This window comes from Cannabis sativa, chromosome 8 (assembly GCF_029168945.1).
Source record: "Cannabis sativa cultivar Pink pepper isolate KNU-18-1 chromosome 8, ASM2916894v1, whole genome shotgun sequence".
In the NCBI taxonomy this organism is placed as follows: Eukaryota; Viridiplantae; Streptophyta; class Magnoliopsida; order Rosales; family Cannabaceae; genus Cannabis; species Cannabis sativa.
Genome location: NC_083608.1, coordinates 37,943,645 through 37,970,643, shown reverse-complemented (window position 1 = coordinate 37,970,643; position 26,999 = coordinate 37,943,645). Strand labels below are relative to the sequence as shown.

The following is a 26,999-nucleotide window of genomic DNA, read 5'->3' as shown; positions in this document are numbered from 1 at the left end:
GCCGCTTTATCTCACGGTCCACGGACAAGTGCATACCCTTCTTCAACATACTGAAGAAATGCCAAAAGTTCGAATGGACAGATGAATGCGAGGAGGCATTCAAAAGGTTAAAAGACCACATGGCCAAACCTCCTATCCTATCAAAACCCGTCCTTGGAGAAGACTTGTTCCTTTACTTGGCCGTCTCCGAGCATGCGGTCGATCGTCGCACTGGTCCGGGAGGAAGAAAAAATTCAGCACCCCGTGTACTATGTTAGTAAACGCATGGTAGGAGCCGAGACAAGGTACCCGGTTATTGAAAAGTTAGTGTTCTGCCTCCTGATGGCATCACGGAAGTTGAGACCATACTTCCAAGCCCATCCGATCAGAATTTTGACCAATCATCCACTCCGGCAAGTTCTCCAGAAGCCTGAAGCATCCGGAAGACTCCTCAAGTGGGCAATGGAGCTGAGTCGGTTCGACTTACATTACGTGCCCGGATTTCCATAAAAGGCCAAGCCTTGGCGGACTTCATCACCGAATGTAATGAAGCCGAGGCAACACCAATACACGGAGCCACCCATCCCCACTTGGAGAGTATTTGTGGATGGAGCTTCTAATGAAAACGGTTCGGGAGCCGGAGTGGCTCTGATATCACCTACCGGGTTGCGGCTCCGGGCGACTCCGATTCAACTTCACGGCTTCGAATAATGAAGCCGAATATGAGGCCCTGATAGCAGGGCTAAAATTGGCTAAAGCTGTAGGAGCCAAGAGGGTGGAAGTCTACAGCGATTCTCAGCTGGTCGTAAACCAAGTTTCCGGAGAATACTAAACTCGCGGCGAAAGGATGGCCGCGTACGTAACAATAGTCCGAGAACTGCTCCACGAGTTCACGGACTATAAAATAGAAAGAATCCCCTGAGAAAAGAACGCTCACGCGGACTGTCTGGCTAAGTTAGCCTCGGACAGCGAAATCGAAGAGCTGGGGGTAGTACCAGTGGAACGCTTGGCAGAGCCAAGCATCAAAATAAAAGAGACCACACAAACGGTTGGGCAAGAACCCAGCTGGATGGTCCCCATCATAAGATACATAACCACAGGTGAGTTGCCCCAAGAGAGGGCACTGTCTCGAAAGATTCAGTATCAGGCTCATCGTTATGTAATGATGGATCAAATTCTCTACCGGAGAGGACTCAGCATGCCTTATTTAAGGTGTGTATCGGACCCTTAAGCTAGACAAATCATGCTGGAGGTCCATGAAGGGTTCTGTGGAGATCATACGGGAGGACCCAGCCTCTCAAAGAAAATATTGAGGCAGGGATACTTCTGGCCAACAATGAAAAAAGATTGTATAGATTATGTCCAAAAGTGTGACTCGTGCCAAAGGTACGCGAACATACCGAGAGCTCCTCCAAATGAGATCACTTTGATGACCAGCCCACGGCCCTTCGCGGTCCGGGGCATAGATCTCATCGGGTCTCTACCTACGGGAAAAGGAGGGGTAAAGTATGCAATAGTAGCAGTGGACTACTTCACCAAGTGGACAGAGGCCGAGCCTATGAAGACAATAATCTGCTAAGAAGGCGTTGGACTTTGTTATCAAAAACATAGTGTGTCGATACGGCTTGCCTCACAAGATAGTCTCGTACAATGGAAAGCAATTTGATTGCGAGGAATTTACCGACTTTTGCAACCAACACGGAGTGGTAAAAAGCTTCTCCGCGTAGCCCGCCGTACAAACGGCCGGGCGGAAGCGATCAATAAAATCCTAAAGGTCACCTTGAAAAAGAAGCCGCCGGCTGTAAAAATAATCGGCCCGAAGAATTGCCAAGGGTATTGTGGGCCTACGGACGACCCCCGTAACCACAACCGAGTCACTCGCCGTTCTCAATAGCGTACGGTTGTGAAGCAATGGTCCCGGTGGAAACATTATTCCCATCCCACGGGAGGACGACTTACGATCCGCCACCAATCGTGCCCCCGCTCCAAGAAGCTCGGATCAAGTCGAAGAACTCCGGATGAGTCCCAAATACGGATGGCCGCTTATCAAAAGAAGGTGACCAAGTATTTTAACTCCAAGGTTAAAAACGAGAAAATTCGCTATTGGGGATATGGTCCTAAGAAGGGTTTTCCCACCACCCAAGAACCCGAGTGGGGGTACTTGGACCAAATTGGGAAGGACCATATGAAATCGAGGACGAAATCGGTTCTCGGCACTTACAAACCGAAAAGAATGGACGGAACTACCGTCCCAAGAGCCACGGAATGCCGATCACCTCGTAAAATATTACCGGTAGCGAATTAAACTTAGAGTTTGTTCAAAGGGTTTGTACCGTCCAAATGTATGCCTCCTCTATATTAAATAAAACCGAGTGCCTTAAAAACAAAGTTTCTATGCCACTCGTGGGGTACTAGGGTATACCGCACGGACAAACAAAAACAATCTAAGTAAAATATCCTGACCCAAAGGGCAGTCAATCTAAGTAAAATATCCCGACCCAAAGGGCGTGTCAATCTAAGTAAAATATCCCGACCCAAAGGGCGGGTCAAAAAATATGCGCAAAAATAAAGAGCGTAAGTATAAAAACCCCGAGCCAAAGGACGTTGAAATATATAAGTGTGAAAAAAAAAGATCGCATATATATAAATAAAAAAAATATCCTAGCCCGAAGGGTAGGTCATACACATGTAAATGGCCCGGGGACAGGCCTTAAGATATAATTGTCTCCCCTTCAAATAAAAGCTGCCGCCTATATGTAAATTGTTCTAAGGCGAAAGAAATATGTACAAACAAAAAAAAGTTATAAGAAGAACGGTAGAATGCGGGTCAATAATACGGCGGCTCGGTCGGCCGCCGGTGGAAGACGAGGTCCAATCCGTGCCTCAAGCTCAGCATCAAGCCTCTTCTTCTTTTCCCGAAATTTGGCAATCATGTCCTCGGGTTTGGGATAAAAAGTAAGCTTGATACTCTGATCATTGGTGGCCCAAGCCATGTAGACACCATCATCAAAGCGCTTCGGGCACCGGCGGGGAGACAGGAGAAAGGAGCTCAGCCCTCTTGGCCTTCCTGGTAGACTGATCTTTGTAGTCCCGAAGCTCCTTCAACTCCGCAGCTAGAGCGGCCTTGGATTCGATATCCGACTGGTGAGTCTCCTCTAGAGACCTCACCTTGGCGGCCATTTCATCCAAAGCCTCCCTGGCCTCCCGAAGATCTCGCCTGGCCTTCTCGGCAGCCTCGGTTTGAGCCCTTAGTTCCTCCTGATGATGGGCCTCCATCCTGCCTCTCCGCTGGGCCTCGGCCTGGATCATGGCCTCCGCCTGAGCCTCCCTCCGGGTGGCCTCCTCCTCCTTGGCCTTGGCCTTCTCTTCCTTGGCCTTGGCCGTCGCCGCTTCCTCGGCGCTCGGCGGCCTCCCCGGTAGATCTGCCTCTCCGCTGTGAGGTCTTGGAGGACCTTCCTGACGTCGTTCATGTCCCCAAAGTCGGACAGAGCGAAGCCATGGTTTATGATGTTCCTGGAGAGGCGACCAGCCTCAGCAGCAAGCTGAACCATAACGGGGTATAAGGAAAAATTTCTCAAAGGAAGAAAACAAAATACAAACAACAAAAAGGAAACGCAAAAAATTGCAAAGTACTTACCACTGTGAGGGAATGGCTGAGGTCCTGGACCTGGAAGATGGAGTTCAGGGAAGCGCAAGTGGCAAACCGCTTGGGCGCACAGCGTGTAAGCTGAGAAGCGAACTCACCGGTCATTTCCGCGGCAAAGGGAGCCAAAGTGGGCCCTAGGAGGGGACGGAACCAGTCCGTTAAAGGGTCCAGGTTGAGGTTCCACGGATCATGATAGTCCGGATGGTTGATGCTCGCCTCAACCTCAGCTCGCAGAATCCTCCTAAGGGCCTCCACCTCGGCATACCCCCGGGAGTACTCGTCCATAGCGTAGTTGTGTTTGGCTATATGCGAAGCTCCTGCCTCACCTCATCCCCCGGAATCGGGGTAAGATCAATGTGAGGAGGAGCAGGATTTTCCTCCATCGGGGAAACCCCGCCGTCTAGGCCATGAGCAGGAGTGTCGGCCCTCCGAGGCCTCTTCGGCTCGTCCTGGGCAATCATCTTGCCCTTACGCTTGCGAATCAGAGCCACTTCAGGCTCCTCCTCGTCCACCTCTGCTACCACTGGAAGGGCTTGAGGCTCTCCAGTACCCTCGGCGGCTTCCTCCAAGAAGTCCCACCCTTTCCCTTGGCCTTCTCCCGGAAGCACCTCCTCGTCATCCACTAAGTCAATGGTTTCGGGAGGAGCGCCGGAAGGAACCTTCAAGGAAGGAGCCGGGGGAGAGGGGGTGAAAGCCGGAGGAGCCACGGGAGTATGAACCCCGGCAAGCTGTTCCAGGATGGCATCCATGGAGGTACCTGTTCCAATAAAATAAGCAAGTGTTAGAAGTTCGTGAGAAACTGCTTATAAAAGGTGCAACAAATAAACTACTCCTACCCGAACTTCCTAATTCGGCCCTAGCAAAGTCCCGAACTCTAATGCTGGCAGCATCATCTCCAAGATAACTGTCCGAGGGCCGAAACCACCGGACGATATGTAAGCCGACGGACCTAAGGGAATAGGTTCGGAGGGCCGAGCCCCATCCGGACCGACCTAGGTAATCTCCTAAGTTCGTAAAATAAAATTCCTTCAAATGATCCCCCCACCGGGTCGACGGCATCTTAAACCTACGGAGACGCTCGTCAAACCCTATGGGCCTATGACTGGTATATTCATCAACAAAAGGAACATAGCGAATTATCAAGGGAGACTTACCACCGGCACCGGAAGTGCTAGCACCGGGAGCACCCGAGTTTTGTTCGGGGGCTGAAGGCTGAGGCCGGAAGTCTCGGTTCTCGAAGAACCTTCAAGACGAAGGGGCCTCCCGCGAAAGGACCCCCAATCTCTTCTTGAAGTATCTTGTCAAAAAATTTAGCTTCGGACTTCACGCCAATGGCTTGGCTCCTTCGCACCACCGACTCCCCACGCGAAGCCCTCTCCCGCAGGCACTCGGGCCTTAGAATACGCCTTCTCCTGGGCCTTCCGGTAGAGATAATCTTGGTACTTCTTCTCTGCCGTAGCAATGAGCTCATCCCGGAAGGCCTTCTTCGCAACCGGCGCCCTCACATTGGGGCAGATGACCTTTGAGAGGTTGGAGTCATCCACGGATTGATGAGAAAGGATAAGTTTAGCCTTCCTGCAATTCTCCGTGGTGACCAGGCCCCCGACATCAAGATCGGCATGATCGTAGGAGGCGAAGGCTTGGGCCCTTCGAAGGAAAGCCTGAGTGGGGAGCGTCCGCTGGTAAGGTGGGATCCGCACCCACTCCGTGAGAAGCTCCGGGTGGTCCACGGCCCTGAACCCGGACGAGAAGAAAAATCGGTGGCGGTACTCCTTAACATGAGTCTGCCTATTATATGGAACCATCCCCTCGTTAGCGGGGGTGGATCCGAACCCGTAAAAACCATCCTTAAGTTTGTCCCCTTTCTTGGGGACGGATACAAGTTCATAAAAATATAAAATTTCCGCCGGGCTAGGAGACCCCCAGCCGCGGGCGGTGTAAAAAATAAATAAGCCTGAGAGCAGGCGGTAAGCTTGAGGAATAAGTTGGTATGGCGCAAGGCCGACAAATACAAGAAAATTCACAAAATAATCTTGGAGCGGGAGCATGGCACCGGCCATCAAATGGGTCTAACTCCAAGCCCCGAAGCCGTCATAGTTGTGATTAGGCGTCTCCGAGTCACGAGGAGGCCGGTGGAAGGTCCCTGAGGTAGAGGGTTTGATCCCAGCCACATTAATGATGTTCTCCAGCTGGTGAGGGCAAGTCAGGGTCGATCGAAGCTCGGCCGCTTCCCAACCAGTGGCGCGGGACTTGTACCCTTCCTGGGCAACGGGTCCCAGAGAAACCTCCTCCAGGGTGGCTATGTTTTTCCCTTTCTTCTTCGAAGATTTTGAGCCGTGAAGCGGACATTTTATGTTCGAGAAAAACAAAAAGAAAAAACCCAGCAGTTAGGCCCCATACCAAACCCTAAATCAGGAAAAAGGGAGTGGGGGTCCCCTAACCGCTGGAAAGAGGCCCCCTCCGGACACGTGTCACCTGGGAAACTCAGGAGAGAATCCCTGACCAAGTGTCGGGTGCAGTAAAATCGCAGAAAAGTGGTTTTGCAAAAAGGAAAAGAAAAGAGAAAAGCCTTCCTATGCCCTAAGCAACTGCTAAATGAAGAACACATGGCCTTCTTCAAACAAAGTTGTATGCCTACAACAGAGGCATGACAATGGCGACTCTACGACTAACACAGTAAACATAAAGCAGAACTCGAAGAACTTAAACACTCACACACCCAGAAGCCTCTAAGTGCGAACCCAGAAAACAAACGAAGTAAATGTAAGCATGTTATTATCTAAAGATGCAAGAAACTTACAGTTGATTGTTGAACTGGGGGTACTGAGTGTGGTTGAGTGAGAGTTGAGAAGCACTGGCAAAATCGAACACTGGAAAATTAAAAGAAGTGTTTAAGTGTTAGAGCAGTTTGTGCTACTTTGAGGAATTTTCTCTCTGAGAAATTCGAGCAGAAATGGCAAGGAATGGAAAGTAACCGAAATGAAGGAAAGGTGGTGGCTTTTATAGGCCAAAGTGCATGAGGAACAGGCGTCTTCACCTACCAATCGCACGGTGGGGGAAACGCACGATTCGAATTCCCAAAAGATCAACAGACCAGATCACTCTACCATTAAGGCGGTGGAAACGTTTGAGTATCCGTCTGACACCATCAATGCGCCGCATCAATCATGGGGCGTGAAACGAATCGACCTCTGCAAAAGTAAATCGCCGCATTTAATGCCATTATTAGACACACCTCCACGCGCCCCCAAGTCGTATCAGAAGACCGAGGAGGCGGCTGGAAACATTCCTGCAAACAAGCATATTGCTGCATTAAATGACATCATTTAATGTGCCCCCACGCGCTCGAGGCTCGAGCTAGGGAAACGAGGGGTCAACCGGAGACACTTGAACAAGCCTTGGTTTATTTTTACTAAGTAAACAAGGCTCGGGGGGTAAATGTTGCTCCAAAATTCGCCCAAAATACGTGGACCAGTCAAGAGGGGACACGTGGATCAGATAACTTGGAAAGATTTGCTAAGTCTTTTTATGCCACCAGGAAGCGCTATTAGCATGGGTCCCGGAGGAGACACCCGGAGTACAAGTTACTCCTGGAAGCTAGTATAGCGTGAAGGCCCTCCGGGATGTGTGAGGTCTCTCCCGAGAAATCAAGTCGCATTTAATGCTGCATGGGAGGAAGCGTGTTGGGACTGTAACACGCAATAAAGTCTGACGGCACAACCCCCGAACAGCAGCGCTACAGTAATGATCATTTAAGTCTAGCGACGGCTACTCTGCGAAGAGTCACGTCAATCATAAGACAAAAAGGACATTCTCCATAAAAACCCTACAGCACCTAGGGATTTGACCATGCATCACCCATGGTATATTCATCGGAAATGCCCAACTTTATGGATACTTACAGACACATGTGTAAGAACAATTCTAGGGTTTATCCCACCAAAACACTATAAATACCCCCTCAAAGCTCATTTAATGGGGTCGGAGAATCTTGGTTGCAAAAGAGCAAGAAGAGAAAAAACTCACCAAGAACATTCTCTGTATTTAAGAGAAAAACATTCTCTCAAGTGTAGAATCTGTATTAAATACATCCATTAATAGCAGTAGCTCGTGGACTAAGGCTCATTAACGCCCCAACCACGTAAAAAGTCTTCATCTCACTTTCTTACAGCTCATTATTATAATTATATTTTAATAGTTGCCGAAAATCTCGGTCAACAATATATTTAAAGTAATTAATAATATTTTATAAATATAAACATAAATAATAAATTTTAAAAATCTTTAAAATTAATAAGAAAAGAAATTTTAGAACATTTGCTATAGTGTATTTTTAATTTAATTATTCAAATATTATAAAAAAAATATTTTTTTTAAATAACATTTATTAAATAAAAAAAAATTAAACATCTTGATCATTACAGATTCTATTTACCAGAATGCTAGATAAATCTAGCACCCCATTTAAATTGAAAGTGAATGTCCACTTAGCTATATTATGAGCTACAAAATTAAAAAATTTACGAACACTAAAGAAATTACAACTCAAAAATCACTGAGAAATTCTTTTACAATGAATACAATCATTATCAATTTCCCATCTACCAATTTGGCCTTTAAGGACTTTGATAGTAATTTCAGAATCACTCTCCACAATAACAAAAGAAATGTCTCTATGTACCGCCATCTCAAGAGAAAAAAGACATGTAGCTGCTTCACCTCTAAGAAGATCGAAAAATTGGTACCTTTTAGTAGCTATCTACAAAATTGCTCCCAAGTGGTCTCTAGCCACAGCTTCAGCACATAACTCTTGATGTTAAACAATAACCTTGTGAAGTTCATTAATCTTACTACCCTTAATTGGTTCTGCAGCGCTAGGGACATAATTAGATTGGGGGGGGGGGGGGGGGCTCTCTACATGGCTTGAACAAGGTAGGCCGATTTGGAAAAAAAAAATAGACCATTCGTCTCCTTAGTCCAAATCCAAAAATCACTACCCTGGCTAGAAGGTTTCCCACCTTCCAAAATAGCGCTCATCGTGGCTTGGTCAAAAAGATAAGTAAGCTTTGGAAGGTCCCAATCCCCATCCTGCCTTCAGAGATCAACCACAAAATTGAGACCAGAAGTGGGTGTGCCATTAGACGTCGAGAAATGATTATCGTTATGGGTCACCCAAGGGTCCTCCCACATCTTAGTGTCCTTACCGTCAACAATAACTTTACAAGCAACACGTAAGAGAATATCTCTAGCCATGATAACCCCTTTCCAAAACCTTAAGAGTCAGAGTTTTTATAGTTACACTGAAGAAAATGTTGCCCTCTAAGGTATTTGGCATTTAAAACTTTGCAATATAGCGACTCATTCTGAGAAATCATTTGCATGCTCCATTTAGAAAGTAAAGCTTGGTTCATTTCATAAGTCTTTCGAAACCCCATGCCTCCACAAGATTCGGGGAGATAGAGCTTATCCTAGGCCTTAAGGTATATCCCTTTATTACCTCTTTCGTAACCCCATTAGAAGTCTCTAACCATACTGTTGATTTTAGAGGCAAGTTTAGTGGATATCTCGGTGGTTTGCATTGTATAGACCGGAAGGGATAGCCCAGCAAATTTAATCAGAGTAACTTGTCCTGCCTTTGACAAAGTCTTAGCTTTCCAACCTTGCAGCTTAGAAGTTACATTGTCCATAATGAAATTGAAATCAACATCTTTTTGCTAGGATATAAACATGGGAAGACCTAAATATTTAATGTTACTAGTTGGATCCTTTACTCCTAGGAGGTCTTTAATCCCTATCTTCATGCATTTACTTGTATTATTGCTAATAATTAAGCTTATCATAAGCTTTGACCAAATTAATTTTTATTGCAAGAAAGTTTTCTTTGCCCTTTCTCCTTTTAAAGGAATTGATGATTTCTTGGATGAGCACATTGTTGTCTTGGATATATGTTCCTTCCTAGAACAAAAGCCATTTGGGTTGGGAAAATGAGGCGAGGAAGGATCGACTTGATTCTATTCTCAATAATTTTTTTAGATCACCTTATAGGTCACATTACAAAGTGAAATAAACCTGAATTGAGAAACCTTCTTTGGATTCGCTACTTTAAGGATAAGAACAATATTAGTAGCATTGATTCATTTCTGTGTGATTCCCGATGTGAAGAATTCCAAGACAAAGTCACAAGAATCCTTTCTAACCGAATCTCAATAGTGTTTAAAAAACAGTACAAACATACCATGAGGTCCTAGAGCTTTATCACTCCCAGTAAAAAAAATTAAAAAGTTCTTTTAATTTCCTCTCTATCAGGGACAAGGGATAAATAATTTTATTCAAGTCCTGACAAAACGGTCATGGATTAAATGATCAAGGCAAGCAAGAGTACTTGGGTTGGTTTCAAAAAAGATGCCTATCAAGAAATTGGTGAAATCCTGAATAATACGACTCCTACTAGTGCACCAAGTACTATTTTTATCTAGAATGTTATTGATGGAATTTCTCCTACTATTGATAGTAGCAGTGATAAAGAAGATCATTTAGAGCATTTATCACTATCTTTAAGCCATGACATCACAGATCTTCACTTCTGTTAGAAAAAAATTATAATTTTATAAATATTGGGTAATTATGCTGCTAAGAATAAACATTGAGATTATATCACTTACAAACTTAAAACTTTAGGTATACTATTTAGTATTTACTCTAATAATAACAATAATAATAAAAAAAAAAGTGTGCCCTGCATCAAAAATATTAATAATTGATTACGTCAAGGATGAAATTAGTGATTCATCATTTTCACCAATAACATAGACCGCAATTTTGAGTTAAGAAACACAGCCATTTGGCCATCATACATATATATATGTACAAGGTATAAGTGTGACCTAGAAACTGCCCTTACAAATCCAAGACTTATCCTCATCAGCCATCACTCCTTCCTTCCTTGGTTTTACCAAAACCACAACCCCATTCAATTTTTGACGACCGTTTCAGAACAAAGCTAATAACTGCAAATTCAATAGTCACGACTCACACACATCACATATGGCTGAAACATTCTACTCAAACCAAAATTTTCTTTCATCATTCCTATATTATTACTAGGTCAAAATTTCAAACTAACATTTCACTTACCCTTTTACCTAAACAATAGCGTTTTTAGTATCTTTTGTCAAGTGGTTTGAAACTCTCAAGTTGTTGTCAAGTGGAGCCTATCGCCTAGTTTAGTATTAGTACAGTTATTATTAAATAATACCGTTTTTATTTAATAATATTCACATGTATATTACTCGTAAGTACTATACTGCAAGACAATTTAGTAACATAATTATGAATTTGATGACAACGATTGAAATTAGAAAAAACTAACATTTTTCTCTCGTTGCAAAACATTAATTACTATATATCATGAATTTCACAAAATAGTACTATTTTTATTATTAAAACAAAAAGACTAACGTACTTAATGCATTATCACATGATTATAGATAGCAGCTACTACCTATGGATTCTATATTTACTATAAAAGACACACAATACAGCGAACAAGTAATAAATATTAATCACATTTAACAGAATGATTAGTACTTTTTTTTTCTATCATGAAACGTTACCAAAATAATTTCCCTAAAAACAATTCTCTTCTCTTTCTCCCCCACGCAATTTAAATGACCTTTTGTTTATTTTTATAAATGGTTTCTATAGATTTTTAAAGGAGATCGAATCCAACCATAGAATGGAACACAACAAAGGCTTATTAAAGTTGTAAATTTTCAATGCATGCACACGTTATCAAAATATACACTTGCAGCCTTTTTAAGGTTTTGCGTGTTCAAAGCAGAGTCAGTTTGGTGTGAATTAGTTCATCTTCTCCTCTCTACTCATTCCTCTCATTCCATCATATATCTGATATCACAGTCTCAAAGCTACTTCTTCATGGACTCACACTCATCGCCAGCCAAGAACTCGGTTTATGTCGCTGGAGGCGGCGAGAAAACCCGGTACAGAATTCGAACAGAAAGACTCTCCTACAAGCTGTCACGCCAAGTTGACGAGTACAGCACTTGGTTTTTCAAGAGAGAAGTGAGCCCAACTACTTATATTTTGAAGAACGTAACATGTGAAGCTAGACCTGGTGAGATCACAGCCGTGGCTGGGCCGAGCGGAGCCGGAAAAACTACTCTGCTTGAAATACTTGCAGGAATGATCCCTTTGAGCAGAGTCAGTGGCCATGTTTTGGTCAATGATCAGCCAATGAATGTCAAGAATTTCAGGAGAGTTTCTGGCTATGTCACTCAAGATGAAGCTCTTTTCGCTCTTCTTACAGTTGAAGAAACGCTTATGTATAGTGCTCGGTTGAGGATGCATGGTGGGTATGAGAAGGCCGTGAGCAGAGTGAAAGAACTGTTGAAGGTGCTTGGTTTGGAGCACGTTGCCGGTGTGAGAATCGGTAGTGAATCGAGCCGGGGAATCTCTGGTGGCGAGAAACGACGCGTTTCCATTGGTGTTGATTTAGTTCATGACCCGGATGTTCTTCTTTTGGACGAACCAACTTCGGGTTTGGACTCTGCTTCGGCTCTCCATGTGGCTTTGTTACTCAAAACCATGGCTGCAAATCAGGGGAAAACCATCTTGTTGACTATTCACCAACCGGGTTTTCGAATTCTCCAGCTGTTTGACCATATTCTCTTGCTCTCAAATGGTGTTCTTCTTCACCATGGCTCTCTCCATATGTTGGAGGAGAGGCTTAGCATTGCTGGTCATACCATTCCTCGCCATGTTAACGTGCTCGAGTTCGCCATTGAAGTGACAGAAACTCTGTCTTCAGTCATGGAAGAAAGTGAAATAGATGATAGTGAATTTGAAGAACTGAATGACTCATTCAGAACAAGTCCACTTTCAGCTAGTGATATCGAAAAGAATCAATTTCTCTACGCGAATACACCCTTTCGAGAGGTTTTGATACTGAGTCAAAGATTCTTCAGCAACATTTTCAGGACCAAACAGCTCTTTGTTGCTAGAATAATTCAGGCATTGCTTGCAGGGTTCGTACTTGGTAATATTTTCATGAAATCTGCACATGATCATGATCCAAAAAGAGTGGTATTCCAAACCCGAATAGGGTTTTTCGCATTCAGTCTCACCTTCTTGCTTTCTTCCACAACAGAAGGATTGCCGATTTACTTACAAGAAAGGAGAATCTTAATGAGAGAAACATCCAGAGGAGCTTACAGGGTATATTCTTATGTGATATCAAACACGTTGGTTTTTCTTCCATTTCTGTTAGTTGTTGCTGTTCTTTACACTACCCCAGTCTACTGGTTAGTCGGATTAAGAAAAGAAATGGATGGTTTTCTCTATTTTTCACTGGTGGTTTGGATGGTCATTTTGATGTCCAACTCTTTTGTGGCTTGCTTTAGTGCACTGGTCCCAAACTTCATCACTGGAATGACCTTAGTCGCAGGGATTATGGGGTCTTTTTTTCTGTTTTCAGGCTATTTCATAACGAAAGAAGATTTACCCAGATATTGGATTTTCATGCATTACTTGAGTTTATTTAAGTACCCTTTTGAGTGTTTTATAATAAATGAGTATGGAGGAGAGAAGGGAAGGCAGAGATGCTTGGCAAATCTGGGAGACCAATGTGTCTTGTATGGAGATACATTTTTGGAGCAGAAAGGACTGAAAGAGTACCAAAAATGGAGTAACTTAAGTGTGATGATGGGATTCATTATTGGGTACAGAGTACTTTGTTTTCTTATTCTGTGGTTCAGAACTCACAGAACCAGGATTTAGATGTTAGAACGTATCCTGTCAGTTTGTGTAAAATAATCACCAGTTTATGATGATAACTATACTAATAATGAAGATAGCTTTGTGTGAAAGTTTTTTTATATTTCTAGCCTATTTAGCCTTTGTAGCAGCCACTGTGACTATCAATATCGATGTCACACAATCCAGATTGGACAATTGCTCTAATCTTCTAAGTGAAATTACATGATCAATTAACTTGGAATATTAGAACAAGTTTTCAGCCTTCATTTTTATTGTCTTTCCATTTGTTGTTTTTATAGAACAAGTAGAGTAAAAAAGTGTTGTTGAGGAATTAATTCAAGTCCCACGTTGGAAGAAGGATAGGCAAGAGTTGTATTAGATAAGTGTTTCACTTACCCTAATGGTATGAGGTATTTTGGGAAGATATCCAAAAATAAAATCGTGAGAATCTAGTCCCAAAGCGGATAATATCATACTAATGTGAGAGTCAAGGTGAGGGACCTAACAAGTGGTATCAAGCCAAAGGTTCAAGAGCACTAAGATAGTGAGTTGTATTAGTGATGTGTGGGAGAAACCCTCAATGTGATGACCTCTGATTGAAAATCTATATAGTGCCTTGTATTGAAAGTCTATCTAATATTGTGGTGGTCAGGCGGCGTGTCTTGTTGATGATTACAGTAGTACAAGATAGAGATTGGTGTTAGGACCTGTGTCGAAAGTCTTCCCAACAAATGTGATGGTCAGGCAGTGAGTTTTGTAGGAGGCTACGAGTATGTGATCTTTAGTTTGAGGGAAGGATTGTTGAGGTATCAACCTAAGTTCCATATTGGAATAATAGGCAAGAATTGTCTTGGATATAAATGTTCCACCTACTCTTTTAGTACGAGAAAGGTCCCAAAAACAAAACCGTGAGAGTCTAATTCAAATAAATAATATTCAACCTAAAATAATCACCCAACAAAGTGGTAGAACGGGACCTAAAAAGTGTTAAGAGTGTACAATGTTTTTGCAGCTAGCACTGTTTATGCTTACTTATTTTACAACATTATCATTATCTTCTACCTATTTGAAGAATTAATGCTTTATTTCAACAACATAAAGTTGCAGTTCAATAATGAAATGAAGGTCTCCAAAAGACTTGCCAATATTAGAAAAATTAATATCCATGGTAGTAAGTATGAATAATTAAAATTAGACTTATGAATGAAAATAGTCTCATAATTAATAGTAATAAAAGCAACAATGACAACTACCTGACACGATATGGGTAAATGTGGCAATGGTGATGAAGTCTCTCTGATCTGAATCACGGCAGCCATACAGCTGTTTCATCAAAGGTTCTAGGAGGCAGTCGTATTGTATGTAATGTTTTTGAAACTCGGAATCTTCTTATCAAATTAATCATAAGTCAATAGTTTTATTATTATTATTATTACTGCTATAAATGATGGTAGTTGAGACTTTATTAACATTCGTATACTAAATTAGTGAAAATTATTTCATTCTCTGTTATGCAAAACAGAGTATTTGTGGCTAGTTAGGTATTAAAGTAGGACACCATTATAAAATTATGGACTTCAACGTGTATAAAACAGGTCAGAGAATAAATAATATTGATACATCATCAGTAATCTTGATGATTGTACTTATCCATCCTAATACATTGATCATGGTCATACATTTAAACCCCTGATTGTGACTATATTTTGTAATAATAAAATAAACATTTGTCTTGTCTATACGATTTTCCTTTTTCAATTAAAAATGTAATTAGAGATTTTGTTAGTTTACCATTGTGTTAACAAATTCAGAATAGACATCAAGGGCAAGATTCCATATGCAAATTATGTCCAATACAACAAACTTTCTTTCTACTATTCAATTCATATTACAACAAATTATTTTTTAGAGAATAAGACATTGGAATATACATCTACATGAATATACTAAAGAAAGAAAAGGAAAACACAGATATTTCTAACTATACCAGTATCAATATCATTCATGTCTGAAGTATATGCATTTGGTTGACTAAAATCTATGCAATTGGATACATACATACACCAAATATCTCCTCATGAAGATAAACTCTTTAAGGAATGAATACAGAAGCTCTTCTCTTCTTGTTAGAAAGTGTAGCTCCAATGAACTGTTCTGAAACAGCAAACTTGTCGAGTACAGACCTAAGAGCCTGGTAGATAGACCTTGCATGAACCTTGTCTTCGTTGCAGGCGGTTATAACAAAGACATTCTTCATTCTACATCCTAAGGTTGCAATCTCAGCCCTCATTATTATCAGTTGTAAAGCATCAAGTGCTTGTCTTAAATCAGATAGAAGCCCAGGTTTATAGTCACAACTTAGAGATACTCTAATTGAATAAGGCCTTCCTTCCATTTCATCCTCAGGCTCCACTTTTACTTCATCAAAATCTTTAGGTATAGCACAATCTTCACTCGTTTCTGCTGTTTTCCTCTTAAGATCTTTCAAGTGGCTTATCACTTCGGCAAGCAATGATGCCTTGTCCATCTAAGAGTTAGAGCTAACTATTCAGCTACCCAATTCCACACTTTAATATTTAAAACTCTGAAAAAAGAGTTCACCAAAAAGTCTGCTAGCCATAACTATATATTTATATTTATATCATCCAATCCAATGTGTACTTATCAATGCCTAATCTGTTTTTAACTTTAATCAACTATAAACTGTGTACTTGCTTGAAAGTTTGAACTAATGACATACACAGAAAAATTCGAAATTTTTAGCATCTAGTTTCGTTGGAAAAAGGGAGCCAGTTTTGATGCAATGAATTTAAAAAAAAAAAAAAAAACACAAAAACAATGTCACAAATAAGCTGCATTGGCTCATCACAGATTCATAATAGAAAATCAAACCAGAAACCATAGGAAAAACACGAACCTTCTTTGCACCAGGTGTTAGGTTCCGAAGGGTATCAAAATGTGAATTTATTCTAGCCCTGCGTCTTTTCTCTGCCTCGCTATGGTTCTTCAAAGCCTCAATAGTTCTCTCGGCCGACACCCCTTTTCGCTCCAACTTCGCAGGAGCCTCTACAAGCTCTCCTTTCAAGCTATCCAAAACCAACCCACATCTTATAGAAGAATTTCCCAGGTATCCATCGTTTCTTATCTCAAAATCAGAGTTAGAAACGCCTGAACTCCACGAAAAAGGTTCCATGGCAAGGCAACAAGAGTGAAAAGTGACCAAAGAAAATTAACAAACAGTTAATGATCAAAACTTCAGATGAGGAATGGGACCAGAAGACAGGGTTAAGTGTTAGTGAACAGGAGTTTGAGAGCCAAAAACACGATCTTGTACGACGTAGTTTTGGGTTTATATGATTGCTACTAACTATATAAGTTCCAAAGAAGAATGCTTGAATGGAAAAAAAGTCACCATTTACTTTTATGTCAAGTAATGGTTAAGATGTTTTGACCGTTTCTCGTAATGTAAAACAAAAAACAAACCCAATAAAGAATTTGTGAGCTAAGCAGCAAAATTGGAGGCTTTGAAAGTGGTCAGTGGTCAGAAACAGTGTCCACTATACTATCCACACCACGAGGCTTAAAATATAAAGCTAGTGCTTTTTTCTTTTAGGTTGTTCACATATACACACATTATTTTATTGTGAAAAAACACACATTATTTTAAAGAGTATTACTATATTCACCCATCTATATAAAGTATCATTTTATAATTGGACAATAAATTATAATATTTATTAAAAGAAAGTAAGTAAGAGTTAATATTAAATTAAGTCCATAGTAATATTACACTTCACAAATTTATAAAATTCAGTACTTAGCATTTCTCATACCCTCCTTCTTTGCTTTCTTTCGCTTTATCTTCACCTTTTTCTTTTCTATTTATTTATTTATTTTTCATTTGAGCACTTATATATACATATATGTCATTATTCCTTCTCTTAGTTCTATCACACTAATTAAATAACTAACACACTATTATTACTAGATGAATTAATATCATTTGTGTAATTTTAGTGTAACATCTATGTTCTATCTTTAAATAAATATATTTTTTTACTTTTTATTTTTGTTAGAATTTTAGAATGAGGTGAATGGGGTTCTATTTTAAAATTAATTGGCAATGGGAGGAGTAACTCATTCATCTTATATGTCACAATTTATTTTTACAAATTAGCAATGTAAGACTAACTCATAATAATTTTTGTTTAAGAAATACATTTATTGATTTTAAAATGGTGTGAATCTTAAAATGATATGGGGAAGTGTATGATTTTAATAAAATAGAGCAAGTTAAAAGTAGGGACAATGAAAGGATAAAGGTAACACGTAATACAATTTTGGAGAAAAAACAATTCATATTAACATGATCCGTGAGCGTGAGCAAAGTATCAAAACTTAAAATTTTTAAATAAATGTTTTTGACAAAACTTAGTTGTAAATGACTAGAATGTAAGTACAACATAAAAATTATAAACCGATATTCAAAAGATCCTTACGCAAACCTAAGGCCATAATTTTCGCTCATTGTTATGCGGCGGCCACTAAGATTTAAATTTGCTTTGGCGTTTTAGTAAATGCTAAATTACTAATTTTGAAATAATTGTGCTATTTATCTATATGACTTTTAATTAATTTTGTCTTTTTGGTAATTGAGCCAGCTCATGGCTTTGCAATGGCCAATTGCCCCTTTCTTCTGTTTTTTTTTTTTGATAACACAATTGCCCCTTTCTTCACCAACCCACTTTCCAACTTTTTAGCTTTCTATATTATTATTATTATTATATTATAATATGTAAACACAAAGTTTAATTGATTAATTAATTAATTTCTTTAATTGAGATAAATGTACACTCAGATATACGAAAACCCCGTCTTCTTTCTCTGAAGAGCTTACAAAACTTTTGGCGTTTTCACTTTTATTTATTTTTTTTAGGGAAGGGATGTCCTTAAGCGAAAAGGAGAGCCTCAAGATTACAAGGGTCATCACCAATCCAAATAGCAGTTTCATCTAGCTCCAGAAATAACTGTGCCAGATTGTGAGCAAATGTATTTGTTGAACGATTAACATAATGGATTGTGGCATTGGGGAGGTGAGACAAAACCGTCTGAATTTGCTTGATAAGGTCTCCAAAGAGGGAGATATCTTCTTTACTGGCAGATAACGTGTTTGTGATCCTTTTGCAGTCCGTTTCTATTTGATGAATAGGAGAAGATTCTTCAATGCACGAGGGGAGCACTTTGAGGATGGATTTTGCTTCGAGAGTTGCAGCTTCTCCTCCTCCTTTATATGGGAAAGCAATTGCTGCAACAACTCCACTTTCACTGTTACGAATTACACCGCCGAAACCTACTGAAAGTATTTATAGACATAAAAAAATTAAATAAATTGAATAAATAGAATGAATGAATTATAATAATTCTTTTCTTACTATTTCAAAATTAATATATAAAACTCTTGATTTTTTTTTGAAAGAATAAATAATAAAAATTTAATTAAAAGCATTCTATTAAATTGATGTTTTAATTCAAGGACTTTATGATTATATATATATATATATATATACTAAAAAATTTATCACATGCATAGATACTTTTATGAAGAGCCATTATACTACGGATTTTATTGATATAGACTATCTCTATATTGAGCAAAAGCTTCCTAATAGTATCAGTTAAATACAATCTAAAAGTAACTTGAAAGTATCATTATAGAGTTTAAACAAAGTCTACCTTTATGTGAAACATAGAGAATTAGTCTGTTGAAACATGGGCTTGCCTATAACAAACTCCTCAGCTCTGTAGAATTTTCATCTTCCAACTTCAATGAAAAACAAACTTAGATGTAATAATCTGAGCATCCAAAGTCTATAGCATAATCGGTTGCAGAAACTACAAAGCTTGATTTCTTCATCTATCAATAATATATATGTATATATATACATGATAATATAGAGACAAACATTTCGTTTCAATAAAATCTCACAACATAAAGTAAGACAATAAGAGAAAAAAAATCACATGAAAAAAGAAAAATAAAACTAATAAATTTGAGATTGACCATCACATAAATAAGAAAAAACAATAACTAATTACAAGCAGAGTTTATCAACTACAAAATTACAATAAAGATCATACGACATGTGGAGATTTAAAGATTGAGACACAATCTAGCATAATCGAAAGAAAGAGAAAACCCTAAATAAGAATAGATAAAAAGAGAGATATGTTAAGAAAAAGGAACAAGTGTGAAGGGTGATTGTTATCAGAACTTTTGCCTACGCCAGAACTTCGTCGGGCTTCGCTGGACAATGTACAGATGCGAAGGCTGGTTATGATGGGTTGAGTGGTCTGCAGTTAGTGATTACTTCATCGGCCAATATATAGCTTGTTTTGCCATGTCGTTATGGGTGGGAGAGACACAAAAAATAAAAGAGAATGAGAAAGGTCAGAATTTGTTTTAATAACGGATATTACTAATAAAATACTTGTAATTAAAAGCTAAATAAAAACTAAATTAACTCAATTTGTGTGTGTCGCTCTCTTTTGAGTGTGTAAGATTGTCCTTTTGTTGTTTTTTGGTATTGCTTTTTTGGTACTGTTTCATTGCTACTTCATGGCGTCTAGCAGTAAAAATGATGGTGATCTACAAATGAAATGGGCTGATATGTGCCTGGAGGACGAAGAAGAAACAAAGGTTATTTTTGAAGACGACGATGATGATGAAAGGGAACCCGATTTAGATGATCGTTGGTGTTTGATAGGAAGACTATTGACAGGGAAAGTTTCGGATTTCCTTATCTTCCAAAACATAATGGCAGATCTTTTGGAAGCCCGGAAAAGGCATGTATGTGAAGATTTTAGAGCAGAACCGAATTCTCTTTCAATTTTACCACGAAATCGACATACAGAGAGTTATCAACGGTAGTCCATGGACTTATGACAGGAAACAACTAATAATTGAACGCTTGAAACCGGAGAATAATCCTAAGAATGTTATGCTGAATACACTTGATATGTGGTTGCAAATATATGACCTCCAAACTGGATTTCGAACAGAGAAAGCTGTTCTTGAGGCAGGGCGATACATTGGCGAGTATTTGGAGTCTGACCCGAACAACTTCACGGGCGTTTGGAGGGAGTATTTCAGAGTGTGGGTGCGGATCAATATTACTCACCCACTGAAACGGAGAATGAAATTTCGACGCAGAGGGAACGATTCCTATTTTTATGCAAATTTCAAATATGAGAAAGTCCCCACATTTTGCTTTATTTGTGGATTGCTCGGACACTCAGAGAATTTTTGTCCTAAACTCTACGATACACCAGCAGATAAGATTGTGAAGCCCTATGGAATGTGGATGAAGGCTCCTAATCGAAGGCAGAATTTCCTTACCACCTCACCGTGGCTGCGATCGGGGAAGATGGCGTCTCAGACTGATAATGGGGTGCCCGAAGATGAAGCATTCAACATTAATTCTCCCTCCCAATTTCTACCTGAATCAAAGAAGACAACTCACCAAATGGATTCGGCTTCTAATCCCACCGTGAATGAAGGGACAGTTGTTATCTTGAAGGAAAATGGTATTAAATTTGCTTCTGACTTGGAATTTGAAATATCAGAAGGTAAGAGAAAGAGAATGGATTCTTTATCCATTGGGCCTGGTGCTAATTCTAGTGGGCCGGTTGATACAAGTGGTTTTGTCACTTTGATAAATACCCCAAATGTTGAGGGCAACTCAAAAAACGTTCAAAAGGTGGGTGCTGGTGTCCAGGCCCACCAATCATCATGAATACACTAAGTTGGAATTGCCGTGGGCTTGGGAACCCACGGGCCCAACAATTCCTAGTAGACATTTGTTGTCAAAAGAAACCCAAATTTGTATTTTTGTGTGAAACTCTTTGCTCTAAGGAAGTGGTGGACCGAATGAAAACTAAATTGGGCTTTGAATCTTGTTTTTCTGTTGAAGCAATTGGAAGGTCTGGTGGGCTGGCATTTTTTTGGAAAATTGCTGAGGAAGCCCGTCTTCTTGGATACTCTCAGAATCACCTTGATTTTGAAATCACGGTTACTTGTACGACTTCTTGGCGCTTCACCGGATTCTATGGCGAACCCAACCGTTCCTTGCGACATCGGACTTGGACTCTCCTGCGCACTCTTTTCTCCGAATCGCACCTCCCATGGTGTGTCATTGGTGACTTTAACAACATTGGTAATCAAGCTGAAAAATGAGGAGGACGTGCTTATCCCACTGCTCTTATTGCTGGATGCCAATCCGTTTTGAGCGACTGTTCTTTACACGACATGGAGCTCCGTGGATATCCCTACACCTGGGAACGAGGTCGTGCGTCTGGAAACTTGGTTGAGATTGACAAAGCCTTAGTTTCTCAACGATGGCTTGATCAATTTCATCAGGTAACTCTGTCTAACCTCCCTATCTCCTCTTCGGATCACACTCCTATATTGTTGGAATTTCATGACAGCCCCCATAGAGATAATTATCATTTTCGGTTTGAAAACTCCTGGTGTCGTGAACCTATGTGTGCTCAGATTGTGAAAGCTTGTTGGGAAAATAATAGTCACCTTTCTCTGCTTGATAAGATAAAAGTGTGTAGTTCTCAATTGGATAGTCGGGGGAAAAATCTTACTGGTAACTTTAAGAATCGGATTGCTAAAAGTAAGAAAAAGATGACTGCTATGAAACATTCTGGCTTTGACAACTACTATCAGGATTATGTAACTGAGAAAAATAATTATTTTGAGATTCTTGCTCAGCAGGAAATCTATTGGAAGCAGAGATCCAAGCAGTTTTGGTTAAATGCAGGAGACAAGAACAGCAAATATTTTCACGCCACTGCCAGCTCTCGTAAACGAAACAATCAAATTTACCAGTTGCAAAAGTCGAATGGGGATTGTTTAGGTTGGGATACCGGTCTAAATGAGGTGATTTCTGATTATTTTGTTGATCTGTTTACAGCAAATGGCACCTTTCAAAATACTGTTGCTAATGATATTAGGTGTAGTATTGATGAAGATCAAAATAACATCTTACTACAGCCTATTTCATCTGATGAAGTTAGACATGCCCTTTTTTAAATGCATCCTGATAAGGCTTCGGGGCCTGATGGTATGGGGCCAGGTTTCTTCCAAAAACACTGGGATATTGTTGGGCCGGACATAGTAAACATGGTCACTGATTTCTTTGCTTCTGGTGTCATTCCTATTGATCTGAATATCACAAACCTTGTTTTGGTTCCTAAGAAGAAAAACTTTGTCTCCATGAGTGACTTGAGACCGATTGCCCTTTGCAATGTGCTATACAAAGTGCTCTCTAAAGTCATTGCCAACCGAATGAGGGGTATCATTGATCAGGTTATCTTTGTGAATCAGAGTGCTTTTATCCCTGGTAGACTTATTTCTGATAATGTGATGATTGCTTTTGAGGTGATGCACTATTTAAAGCGGAAGACAAAAGGTAAGAAGGGATTTATGGCGCTTAAACTTGATATGAGTAAAGCATATGACCATGTTGAGTGGGACTATCTCCATGCTGTTATGTCTCATATGGGGTTTCATTCAAAGTGGATTGATCTTGTTATGTCTTGCATTACTTCGGTCAGTTATAATGTCATCCATGGAGGTCATGTTGTTGGCCCTATCATTCCATCCCATGGTATTCGGCAAGGTGACCCCCTTTCCACTTATTTGTTCATCATGTGTGCTGAAGGACTTATGGCGCTTATTGTTGGGTTTTATGCCCTAAATAAAACTCTATACAATCTGATTAGTAATCAATATAAGAAATTTGAAGTGATTAATGTTTGCATGAATTTTACATGCTAATGGTTTAATATGTTTATTACATTTACACACAGAATCAGTTAAATCCAGATCATATGTTTATTCACAATTACAGTATTGTCAACACAGTAGAATGTGATTATGATGATATGAATCAAAAGACTAAGTCCCTATTTTATCAGTGTTTTGGATTTACACTAATGTAATAATCAGCGATGATGTGTACTTACACTTGGAGTAAGTGTTATGTTCTTTCCAGGACATTAGTAAAGTATACTAGTTTCGAATGTATGGAGTATACATTGGACTGGACCGATATTGCAACTAAGTTAAGATATTACAAACTTACCGTTATATATATCTTTCCAAGTCAATATCAGTAGTTGATCTTAAGATTAAAAGAATCTAAATCCAGATATGCTTAGGCTCAACTCAGGAGTACTATTCATGTTCTTTGATTTATTAGTTAAGCCTACTTTTGGGTCAGGGTGATACGTATATTTTGGGAACATGATAGTATGATTGAGTGGGAGTACTGAACATAAATATAGAATCTATAGCTTCTACTGGTGTATAGAAGTCAAGTGATGATTCCCTTCGAGCTTAGCAAATAGAAGTAAATGGATGAGCTCTTGTTTAAGTGACTAATTCTTAGATCACTAAACACCATTTACAGGTAGCTAAGTGTTTTAAGGGGCAAAATACATTGAGGGGTGAGAACGGTAAAATTATCCCATCTCGATGTAAATCATCTATATAGAGGATCTTTGATCACAATAAGATTATAACAATGGTTAAATGAGATAGCATATCTATATCGTGGAACATATAATATGCTCTAAGTCTGAGAGTGGATTCAACGAAGAATTAATAAGTAGGAATTTACTTAGTAAATTCGGTTCACTTATTGGAAGCTCAGCATATAGATCCATGGTCCCCATTCTAGTTGAGAACATACTGCTTGTAAGACTCAATAATTGATTCGTGATTAGTCAATTATAATTCTAAAGTTAGACTATGTCTAATTTGTGAATTTTCACTAAACAGGGGCGAAATTGTAAAGAAAAGAGATTTTAGGTTTATTTATTTATTAATGGACATTATATGTCTAATTAATAATTAAATTAAATGACAATATTATTTAATAATGTATTTTAGTTATTAAATAGTTAGTTTTGGCATTTAAAATGTTAGAATTGGAAAATAGGCGTTTTTGAGAAAATAGAAATAAAATTTAATAAATCTGCAAAACTAAGTGAGGCCCATTACTTACACCTTGGCCGGCCACTTTATGTAGAATTTCAAATTGATATTATCATTATTTTAATGCCAAATAATTCCTAACCTAAACCTAGTAGTTGCCTATAAATAGAAAGTGATGGCTCAGTCAAAATAACAAGTTTTCATTTATTCTTCTGACAGAAAATTCTCTCTTCAGAAAAACTGAGCCTTCCCTTTTCTATACCTTGGCCGAACCTCTCTCTCTCTCTTCTCTTCTTCTATATTTCGAACCTTAGTGATAGAGTAAGTGCCCACACACAGCAAGTGGTAACTCAATCATAGATTGGAAGACTGTGAAGGATCAAACACAAAGAGAAGGACATTCGGGCTCAGATCTTGATAATACTCTGCGACAGAAAGGATACAAGGGTTAGAGATCTGAGTGGAAGAAGACATTAATTCCGCTGCATCAATGTAAGGTTTTCTTAACTTTATATGTGTTTATTTTATCGTTTTAGAAAGTTCATATTTAGGGTGTTAAACAACATACTTGTGAGTAAATCTAAGATCCTGGTAAAATAATTTCCAACAACTGGCCTCAGAGCCATGGTAATTGTTACGAATTTTATGTTTATTACGCAAGTGTACGCAATCAAGTAGTATCTCACGCAAGTGAGGTCGAACCACAGGGAATTGGATTAAGTACTACTGAACTATACTTATGATTCTATTCGGTAAAATAATAAGTTTGCAATTTGAAAGTAAATAACTCAGAAATTAAAGAGAAAATAAACGAAGATTAATCAAGATGAGAGATTAGGGAGGTGAATCCTGTTGATAAGCTACCAATGTTAATACCTAATTGCTATCCTTATCTCAATGTGAATGACAGATTATAAATTAACCTAACTCTTTTCAGATCTTTTAGGTTCTAAATAATATGTTCTCTAATTAACTTCTTAATTAAATCAACACAAAATCAGCATTAAGCAATAATCTATTAGTCACTGAGGCTATGTAAATACTTTCGTTTTACATCAGAACCTAGACTATCCAAATTTTAGCATTCTCAATTCTCACTTTTCAAATTTCGAATTGAGATCATTAAACATGTAAAAGGTGATCAAGCTTGCACATGGAATTAAACACAAATAAAGATAGTATTCACACATAAGATGAAGGAATGGCAATTATTTATTAACTAGGCATAAACTTAAACAACAATCATCATCCTCCCTTATTGGGAAATTTAGTTCATAATAACTCTAAGAACATCCATGATTAATTCAGAAATAAAAACAAACATAAAGAAGAATTAAAAGGGTAAAAGAAAGAAACTAAAAGGTGGTATCGCGGGTCTTCAAGATAGCTTCCTCTCCACTTGCCTCCACTATTAGGTCTGTTTTTGCTTGATTCTGACCTTCAGTGTCGTATTCCTTATATAGGGATGAGTGGTGTGCCTCCAATTGAGAGAAAAATTAAAATTAGGTCAAAACCACGACGTCCGTACCAAGTCGCGACTAGCCCTTAAGCTGGTCGCGACTACAGGCAAACCTCAAAAATCGAAGGTTCTGCCAAACCTCGAAGTCGCGACTAGGGTCGCGACCAGGAAAAAGGGTCGCGACCTGGCTCAATTGAAGTCGCGACTACTGTAGCTTCTGGAGACGAATTTTTCCAATTTTTTCCAATTTATCCCAGTTTTTCGCCATTTGACTGAATTTGAACTTTAACACTCCGGGAACCTGAAATAATAAAAATCAAGCGTAAAACTGCTCCAAAAGACACCAATAGACGAGATCATGCTAACTTTAAAGACCCGAGACATAGGCTAATTATAACCTAACAAAATCTCCCAAACTAGATTCTTACTCGCCCCCGAGTAAGATAAAAAAAACTAACTACGCTATCAGATAATTACTATGCTGCTGACTCATGCTCTGTTTTCTACTTGCATAAACTAGAATTTTGATCCTACTAACTCTAACAATTAACTCGGATGCTCCATTAATAACACTATGTACAACTGCAACAATTTACTCAAATGTGAAACATTGATATAAAAGTTTTACTCTTTCCATTAATTCCACAATCCGATAACTCATAAGCTTGCATGCTTACCTTTCTCCACTAATGTTGACAGTGTTCTTCGGAATCATTAGGTCTTTTAAAGGCTTAAGTATAATGGCTCAGATATTCAGAGATAGGTAAAAGACAATCTTTTTGGCTCAACATATCATAAGCACACAAATAGAACCCACAAGCTTTTCACTTTGTTGTTTTTTTTCTTTAGAAATCCCATAATGTTCCCCACATTTACCAAGATTGATAGAAGATATCTCTATTATTTTCCCAACATCACTGAGTCTCTTTTTTCAAACACATTTTTTTTTTCACTTTTTATTGTTCTCTTTTTTTTTTTTTTTATCAGTGACATTGAAGTACAATTTTTCCTCTTCTCAATCTTACAAGTTTTTCTCCCTCTCACTAAGTGTTTCCTCTCCCCCAAACTAATTATGTAGCTTATGATATCATGGATAACATGGTGAAGAAAAAATTAATAGTGTGGTTGCAAAATTT

General features: G+C 39.2%; 3 protein-coding genes across 3 annotated transcripts; 2 read left to right on the top strand and 1 right to left on the bottom strand.

Annotated features, from left to right (window-relative positions):
• The first annotated feature begins 11,036 nt into the window (after nucleotides 1–11,036).
• LOC115701053 (ABC transporter G family member 10-like) lies at nucleotides 11,037–13,629 on the top strand. The gene has a single exon (XM_030628744.2). It carries the CDS (start codon nucleotides 11,405–11,407, stop codon nucleotides 13,418–13,420), a length of 2,016 nt encoding a protein of 671 aa, XP_030484604.2. The 5' UTR covers nucleotides 11,037–11,404; the 3' UTR covers nucleotides 13,421–13,629.
• Nucleotides 13,630–15,235: 1,606 nt separating this feature from the next.
• Nucleotides 15,236–16,890, bottom strand: LOC115701068 (transcription factor bHLH30). Its single transcript, XM_030628761.2, has 2 exons — nucleotides 16,317–16,890; nucleotides 15,236–15,926 (listed from the first exon to the last, which is right to left on the bottom strand). Exons 1-2 carry the CDS (start codon nucleotides 16,590–16,592, stop codon nucleotides 15,492–15,494), a joined length of 711 nt encoding a protein of 236 aa, XP_030484621.2. The 5' UTR covers nucleotides 16,593–16,890; the 3' UTR covers nucleotides 15,236–15,491.
• A 4,814-nt stretch (nucleotides 16,891–21,704) lies between these two features.
• On the top strand, nucleotides 21,705–22,496 carry LOC133030596 (uncharacterized). The gene has a single exon (XM_061103389.1). The coding sequence runs from the start codon at nucleotides 21,705–21,707 to the stop codon at nucleotides 22,494–22,496; it is 792 nt and encodes a 263-aa protein (XP_060959372.1).
• The last annotated feature ends 4,503 nt before the right edge of the window (nucleotides 22,497–26,999 follow it).

What these genes read in the sequence shown, in the direction of transcription:
- LOC115701053 (XM_030628744.2), top strand. Translation starts at nt 11,405, where the DNA reads ATGCACACGTTATCAAAATATACACTTGCAGCCTTTTTAAGGTTTTGC.
- LOC115701068 (XM_030628761.2), bottom strand. Translation starts at nt 16,592, where the DNA reads ATGGAACCTTTTTCGTGGAGTTCAGGCGTTTCTAACTCTGATTTTGAG. An exon ending in TAACACCTGGTGCAAAGAAG is followed by an intron (nt 15,927 to 16,316) that starts GTTCGTGTTTTT and finishes TCTAACTCTTAG; the next exon opens with ATGGACAAGGCATCATTGCT.
- LOC133030596 (XM_061103389.1), top strand. Translation starts at nt 21,705, where the DNA reads ATGGAGCTCCGTGGATATCCCTACACCTGGGAACGAGGTCGTGCGTCT.